Source organism: Drosophila santomea, chromosome 3R (genome assembly GCF_016746245.2).
Source record: "Drosophila santomea strain STO CAGO 1482 chromosome 3R, Prin_Dsan_1.1, whole genome shotgun sequence".
In the NCBI taxonomy this organism is placed as follows: domain Eukaryota; kingdom Metazoa; phylum Arthropoda; class Insecta; order Diptera; family Drosophilidae; genus Drosophila; species Drosophila santomea.
This window is the reverse complement of record NC_053019.2, coordinates 15736562-15744132: the sequence shown is the minus strand read 5'-3', so window position 1 is coordinate 15744132 and position 7571 is coordinate 15736562. Positions and strand designations below refer to the sequence as shown.

General features: G+C 45.1%; 2 protein-coding genes across 2 annotated transcripts; one reads left to right on the top strand and one right to left on the bottom strand.

Annotated features, from left to right (window-relative positions):
• The first annotated feature begins 466 nt into the window (after positions 1-466).
• LOC120454097 (glycosaminoglycan xylosylkinase homolog) lies at positions 467-3608 on the top strand. Its single transcript, XM_039639107.2, has 6 exons — positions 467-779; positions 846-1047; positions 1131-1754; positions 1935-2512; positions 2565-2765; positions 2819-3608. Exons 3-6 carry the CDS (start codon positions 1476-1478, stop codon positions 3024-3026), a joined length of 1266 nt encoding a protein of 421 aa, XP_039495041.1. The 5' UTR covers positions 467-779; positions 846-1047; positions 1131-1475; the 3' UTR covers positions 3027-3608.
• A 20-nt stretch (positions 3609-3628) lies between these two features.
• LOC120454093 (exosome component 10) lies at positions 3629-7252 on the bottom strand. Its single transcript, XM_039639104.2, has 5 exons — positions 6878-7252; positions 6622-6803; positions 5072-6476; positions 3894-4820; positions 3629-3791 (listed from the first exon to the last, which is right to left on the bottom strand). The coding sequence occupies exons 1-5, from the start codon at positions 6983-6985 to the stop codon at positions 3711-3713; spliced, it is 2703 nt and encodes a 900-aa protein (XP_039495038.1). The 5' UTR covers positions 6986-7252; the 3' UTR covers positions 3629-3710.
• Between the last annotated feature and the right edge of the window lie 319 nt (positions 7253-7571).

Below are 7571 nucleotides of genomic sequence, written 5' to 3'. Positions count from 1 at the left end.
GAATTAATAATGTTCTTTATATAGCCCAAAATTTACTACATATGAAATATTGCCTAAAGGTAATTTCCTCACAATGCAGCATTATTTATTTAAGAAACCTATCTTGTTGTTTTAAAAATCATATTTTTAGGAACATTTAGATAAATTCAGACTTGGTCAAAGCAATCCAAACTTAAATTCTTGCAGTGTACGTTCAAGGACTCATCTGTGCAATTCGGAATTGTGTGGGTTTTTATAATAACTTTAACGTGTGTGAGCATTTGACCTTTAGCCGGCATTCCTTTTGTGGGTTGACTAAGGTTTTTGATTAACTTTTGGCCACCTGAGAAAATAGGCCCAGAAATAAAACGAAATCGCAGAAGTATATTATTTAAACTGAATTTGGCGGGTATTCTCGGCGTTGCCAGATCTACTCACACATTTCCAATAGGGCTGCAACAGTTTAAGTCAGCTGTTTTTTGTTTACATCGCGTTCCTCTCTCTTGTTGTCATTTTCCTGCGCCGGTGAAAAACGCACGTTTTCCCCATTTTCACCGACATAAACAAAAGCTATTTATACACGATCGGCCAAATCGGAGAGGCAGCCTAAGTGCGGCAGTAGAATTCTTTGTTTTCCGAATCCGAATGCGTGCAGTGGGCTGTGTGTACATGTGGATGTTGGCCAAAAACAAGACGGCGGCCAATTAAAGCAGCAGCAGAAGAGGAAGCACACGATTTATTGGGGAATTGTGGCCAAGAATCCCAAAGGGGCCACTTCACGCTTGTAAACAAACGGATAAGTCAGATAGAAAGCTACTTGTGCCAGGAACAGTTCACACAAATCTCGTATCTCACACATCTTCTAGATAATTGAATGCATAGACACACCAATGGGATAACCACCTAGAAGGACCAGACTATTCAACCATCATGATTCATACCATCACCTATTGGTAGTCGCTGATCTGATAATATCCCGAAACACGGAAACACTAAGATAAGCCAATTGCCAAGAATTCGAGTGTTAGGTTGTGTCAACAACCGGATCTGATTGACTTGCTGCAGTGGGTGAGCAAAGTGACTAGAACCCGGAACAGGACTCGTTCTAGTACCTAGTACTGACAATTTAATTAATGCTTACACGTTTTCAGATGCGGCCACAATTAATTTGCACAACAATGGACTGATGCGAACAGTTGTTAGCCGATGTCTGCCAAAAAAAACGAAAAATACAGCAAAAGGAAGGGCAGCGTCAGCAACAACAACAATCGCCAGAGCAGCAGCAACAATTGCAAGAACTGCGGCAAATATTGCAAGTGCAACGGCAACAACTGCAACAATTGCCAGAGGAACAGCGGCGACAGCAGCAACAACAGCAGCATGCCACTGTGCCAGCCCGGCCATATCAACATTTCGGCTAGAATTCAGCAATTTGCCAGTGCGGCTATCGCTGCGCATACGTAATATTAAAAATAGGCTAACGCCCAGGCTGCAGGATGAACAAGCGCAGCGTCATCATCGCGGGAATCGTGGCCAGCCTCTTGGGCTTGGCGCTCGGTGCCAACTTCTACTTCATGTACTACCTGAGCGCCGAGGAGGGTCATCTGGCCAGCGTTCGGGCGCTGGAGAACATGATCCGGCACAAGATGCGCCACCTGAAACCCAACTACCTCAATCGCAATCCTCGCTTCTTCATGTTCCGCAACAAGCTGCTCAAGAACTACAAGGCGGCGCCGTACGAAAACGCCAGTGTTCTTTGGGACATTGCGAACTGGGTAGGTCTATGGTCTATTTAGTGAATCTGCCAGAATTACCTATTTTGTTATGCTGTGGCCGCGGTTTATGTGTGGCTGCTTATGCAAACAAAAGACACCAAATAATTCTTAATAGGGAACGAGATTCTATATTATAATATTTTGCTAAGTATATTCACTAACAACTCGGTTTTTTTTCAGTGGCCCCATGAAAACGAGGTCTATCCCTTATACGACTCATCGATGGGACAGCTTTTAGAAACACTGCGCCGCGAACCGATCACCCGGGTGAGCAACCTGGGTCGGGGTACGCAGCTGAAGCTCCTGGTCCGCCTCTCCCAGCAGCAAAAGGTCATCTTTAAGCCGCAATGGTATCCGCGGGACGAGGTCATCGATGGCTTGGTATACAGTGGCAAGGATCGGCACACTGCGGAAGTATATGCCTTCTATCTGGGCGCCGTGCTCGACTTTCGATGGACGCCCATCGTTGTGGGTCGAGTGGTAAACCTGAAGAAAGAGATATATGCCAAAGGCGATCCCGAGCTCCAGCAAACCATAAACATCGAAACGGACGAGGATGGCAAGGAAAAGTACTGCCTGTTCGGGAAGTGTCACTACTGCAACGAGGAGGAGACCGTTTGTGGCGACGAAAGGCACAACATTGAAGGTGTGCTCATCTACATTGTTCCTGGAACGTTGGCAAAGCGGCGATCTCCTTGGCAACGCACCTACAAGGATGACAAGCGTGCGCCTTGGGAGGACGACATGACCTACTGCAAGTAAGTTCCACACTACGGTACCAATTACGAGTTTAAAAATACTACTTTGCAGGTCGTTGAAAAATAAAATGGAGACAATTCGTCTGCTGGACCTTATAGATGCGGCTATTTTTGATTACCTAATTCAAAACGGGGACCGGCATCACTATGAGACGCGAGAGGAGCGCGTGGTGCTTATCGACAATGGAAAAGCGTTTGGAAACCCGAACAAGGATCACTTGGACATCCTTGCCCCACTCTACCAATGCTGCCTGTAAGACTCCGACCTTATAAACACGTATAACTATTCACATGTATACCTTCCAGACTGCGAAAGTCCACGTGGGATCGCTTGCAAGTCTTTTCCGGCGGCGTACTCACGGAAATCATCGACCGGCTTTCCAAGCAGGATACCCTCTATCCCCTCATTACGGATAAGCATAAAAAAGGAGTGGAGCGACGACTTCTGGTGGTCTATGCTGTTGTGGAGTACTGCATGGACATCGAGGGCGACAAAATGTTCAAAACTCTGTAGTTCAAGCTTGAGATTGTGGCTAAAAGCCAACACTAGAGCTTCCGGGACTCACTTTCCACATCCTACTTAAGCTAAAGTTAGATAGAGGAATTATCTTATTATTTTAGTCCATGTTTTCCTTCGACGGCTGTCGGTATTTCTCCCAACGTTTTTGAATATTTAAATGCCCGAAACAGTTTTTTTAGTTTATTTGTCGTTACTTGTATTGGATGTATCGAAGCTAGATTTATAAAAATTGCGATGCCATCCATTTGAGAATTTCAGTCAAAGAAGTCCTAATTAGCTTTAACAATTTGAATGCATATAAAATAATTTTTAAATTGAAACTCGGAGAAACCTGTTGCCATATCTGCCACGACTATTAATTATTATTTGGTTTTCCAATATTTTTTCAATGAACATCTCTTACATTATTCATAAAATTTTAACAACAAACCCAACCTTAACAACATATCCGATAGTCTAGTTTAATGAATAGTTACGGTTGTTATTTAATAGGTGATATTTTAGAAAATTGCAAAACTTGATAGAAACAAGAAAAATTAGTTTTGTAACTTAAATGAGAATGTGTAAACAATCAAACAAAATAAAAACTTGTCCAGTCTCGTTCTGCGTGCATATTTTCTATTCAATTCACATATATACCAGTAATATATATTTTACAGACTTCGTCACGATTGCAGTTTATTTTTTGCCTTCTTTCCTTACATTACTAAATGTAAAAAGCTTGTTGAACTGCTTGTTGTTGCGATTGTTGGGACGGTTCTAAAAAAATCGTAATTTATTATTAGTGCGGGAAGTAGAAATTTAATAAAAGCTAAAGCAGCTTTTAAATATACTTTAAAGTAAAAAGAATTAGGCACTCACCTTGCCGCGAATTTGCTGTTTGATTTCTGTGCCCCGGGCTCTTTGCGCTCCTCCCTTGAATTGGCGGAAGTCCACGTTCTTGTAGTCAAAGTTGCCTTCACCCGTGTGCTGCGGAATCTGCTGACTGGAGCTCTGCGGGTGGTTTCCTCGATTTTTGGCCTTGAATCCGCGCTGGAACTGATTTTTCTTCTGCTGCCGCTTATTCTGTGCTGGCGATGGTTTTGGCCGCTCCGTGGCTTGCCTTTCTATAGGAACTTCCACGACCTCGTCATCACTTTCGCCTGCACCCTGTTGAACCTCTTCGACTGGTTCAGTCTTCACCGGCGGTTTCGGTTGTCTGTTCTCATCCTTGCGGGGTCTCTTACTGGTAGTTGGCTGTTGATCCGCATCTGGTTTGCCGTTTGCTTGTGGGTGCTTGCGCTTCAGCTGTTCCTTCAGCGGCACGGAGTACACGACATCCTCCTCCTTTTTGATGGCATGTGCCTCCAGCTTAATGTTTTGCTCCACAGTTGGGGCCGTTGGACACAATTGCCTCTTTTGCAACTCACTTCGCTCCCTGGCCAACTGGTCAGCCTTTAGTTGCACCATCAGCGGAAGGATGGCGAGGTACCGTTTGTACGGCATACGCAAAGTCTGGCTCTCCTTGCGAAGGTGAGCCCAGCGCTGCTCCTCCTCTTGGGTCGGCTTGGACTGCTTTTCGAACAGAGCCATTGCTGGTGCTGCGATGGGCAGGCCTTCATTGGCAACCTCCTCCGCTCTGGGTATCTCCAGTTTCCCTGAAGTAGAACTACGTTTTAACAGCGTTGGCAGGTCGTCGCGGATCTCCTCCAGATGCGAGAAATCGTGTGGACAGTAGAGCTTGCTGCTGAAGTCTTTGGTCGAGGGAGGCAGCGATGCCTGTGTACTGCTGCGGGCTTCCAGGATCGGCTGAAATAATGAGTAAAGTCAAAAACATTAAACATTATGCATACAACCTCGATATGGTAAAAAGTTAGCAATGAAAAGTAAGAGCTATTCAGTAAGCCTGCGGACATTAAATGAATTGGACTATGAGGTGAAGGCAAAACATGTTCTTCATTTCAATGTTAATTACAATTGATTGGTAATAAAAAATTTTCGGGGTAGGCGCCAACGTTCAGCGAGTTGCAGGCGCTGCTTGAAAGCGCCAAGAAACTCACTTTGACCAGCGGCTGATCGCGCGCCTTGAGGACAATCTGATGAAGCGTGTGTAGCTGTTGGCGCACCAGCGGCGGAATGGGATTGCAGCAGGCTAGGATTCCCTGCATCTCTCTTGGTAGACTCTCTGCGATTTGCAGCATCATGTGGTTGGGCAGCACATAGCCGTAACTCTCGTCCTCTGACCGCGCCGTCGCATCGCGCCACTCGAAGATTCCGCGAAGGGCATACAGTTGGCGGTTGTCGAAAGAGCGCTTCGTTTTTCGAACTAAATCCAAATGAGATTCTGGTCCGATATGAGGCTTATTATACCGCTTCTTGCAGACATCCGTGCTCTGTTGATAGACACTGCCCAGTAATCCCGGATCTGCATGCTGCTGCAGCAGATCGTTTGTCATGCGTTCGTAAACATATATCAAAAAGTGCGTATCCTGGCGAGCGTAGTCCACCAGCTGCTGGGGGAGAGGCCTCATCCGCCAATCGGCCAGTTGCAGGCTCTTGTCCACATCCAAATCCAGGTAGTGCTTCAGCAAATAAGCCAACGATAACCTGGCCAAGTTCAGGGCTTTGGCAGCCCGATGCGTGTCAAACATGTTGACGATATACAACGATAAGTCCCGCTGCAGCCACTCAATGTCCAAATCGGCGCCGTGCAGGATCTTTAGCTTCTTGGGGTCGGTGAGTACCAAATTCAGTATGTGCATATCATCGCGTAGGATCAGGGTATCAAAAATATAGTCTTTGCTGCGAGTAGACATCTGGACCAGGCAAGTGATGCCCATGAAGGTGCGGTACGAGTGGTGCTCCACATCAATGGCGATCTGGGGCGCTTGCCTGAGTTCCTCCAATGCCTGCTCCAGTTTTTCAACCGTATCAACCACCATAAGCTCGGTGTTTGCCATCAACGCTGGAAGCACTGGCTTTTGTTTTTGGAGTTGATCCGCCGCAGGCTGAAACTTAAGCAGCTCAAACTCGTAGGGATGCAAATAGGATTGGATATTGCCGGCATCATCGTATTCGGGTAGCAGGGCCAGTGGCTTGAGAGAGTTAGGTTTCTCCTTAAGCCTTGGAACAAACGGATTCTGGGCACTGTTATCCACCGGCTCCTTAAATTGCGTCTGCGGGCGAACAATGTTCTTGGCGGTAAAGAGTCGAGCGGAAACCATGTTGCGTTGGGGTGTTCCTGTCGTTCTGTTCCAGCTGCCCGCCTTTGGAGTCTCTTGGGTTTGTGGAGAAACTTCTGCTGGTTCTGCGGAAGTAGAGCTGCTCATCACGTCCACCTGGGTCTCTACGACCTCTTGGGGATTTCTTCGCAGTCCACTCTTAATGTCCAGATTGGTCGTTATGCGCTCGAACAGTATGTCGTTGCTCTCCTGCACCATCTCAAACTGTTCTTCCACTTGCCGTCTGTTTGAAGAAAAAATTTGTGTTATTGTTTACAGACATAAGACCCAACATTGACTTAAATGGCTAAGATGAATTCTTAACAATCCAACAAGTGGGTCAACATCAAAGCTACATCCAAGAACGGGTCTCATCGGTAGAACCTTACTTTCTGATGTCGCCTTTGATGTTGTTGGCCTTCAGCACGTTTCCGATGAGCGCCACCACCCGTTGGGACAGGTCGTCCATAACACGTGCGTAGCCCGGATAGCTTAGGTAAAGGGCGCGGGCGGTTCCTTGTGGAAAGGCATTGGCGGCTTTCGTGGCGGCGATAACATTCTTGAACCCTTGCTGAAATGTCAGAGCAGAAAACGTATGGATTCCAACGAAATACGCTTATGTACATTGACTAAATCGCTACTCACGTTTGTGAAGGCCTCCACATTTTCTGGAGCGGATTTGTTTGGCGGCTGATCTGGTGGAGCCGACTCTTTCTTGGCCTCCTGGTGAACTCTTTTCGGGGGTCGCGGCATGTCTGTTTAATGTTTACTTGTTAAATGTTTCGTGTTATTTTCGTACAAATTTTTTTCGTTTTACAGATTGTGGAAAATGTGCGTGTTTTCTCTTCTTCTTTTTTGAGAATAACAACAGCTTAAATTTGGAGTTTGTCAACACTACCGGCGGCAAAATTTGATCACTATACAGCACTAAAACGGTGCTGACCGCAATCGAATTGAATCGATATAAAGGTGTATTTTACAAATTGTAGCCAAATTTGGAATAATGATTTTTTAATGTTCAACTGCACACAGAACCTGCTTTGATCAAAATCCTTTTATAAATACTTTTTTGAAACGTAAAAAATTACGAAACCATGAAATTATATTAAGCCTCGGAATATTTTGGGCCTATAATGTACATATATTCTTTGTTAAGTACTTAGCCTTTTCCAGCTGTTGTTCTTAAACAGCTAATGCAAACGTTTCACAACACATTCAAGAGAGCCAATATTTAAAAATGAATTACTAAATCATTTTTTATTGTATTATTATTAGGTTTAATAAGGCTTTAAATTCAGTTTAGCGAGCGAAATACTATTATTTTTCAAGACCGCGCAAA

What these genes read in the sequence shown, in the direction of transcription:
- LOC120454093 (XM_039639104.2), bottom strand. Translation starts at nt 6,985, where the DNA reads ATGCCGCGACCCCCGAAAAGAGTTCACCAGGAGGCCAAGAAAGAGTCG. An exon ending in ATGTGGAGGCCTTCACAAAC is followed by an intron (nt 6,804 to 6,877) that starts GTGAGTAGCGAT and finishes CTGACATTTCAG; the next exon opens with CAAGGGTTCAAGAATGTTAT. An exon ending in ATCAAAGGCGACATCAGAAA is followed by an intron (nt 6,477 to 6,621) that starts GTAAGGTTCTAC and finishes TTCTTCAAACAG; the next exon opens with ACGGCAAGTGGAAGAACAGT.
- LOC120454097 (XM_039639107.2), top strand. Translation starts at nt 1,476, where the DNA reads ATGAACAAGCGCAGCGTCATCATCGCGGGAATCGTGGCCAGCCTCTTG. An exon ending in TTTGGGACATTGCGAACTGG is followed by an intron (nt 1,755 to 1,934) that starts GTAGGTCTATGG and finishes GTTTTTTTTCAG; the next exon opens with TGGCCCCATGAAAACGAGGT. An exon ending in GACGACATGACCTACTGCAA is followed by an intron (nt 2,513 to 2,564) that starts GTAAGTTCCACA and finishes ACTACTTTGCAG; the next exon opens with GTCGTTGAAAAATAAAATGG.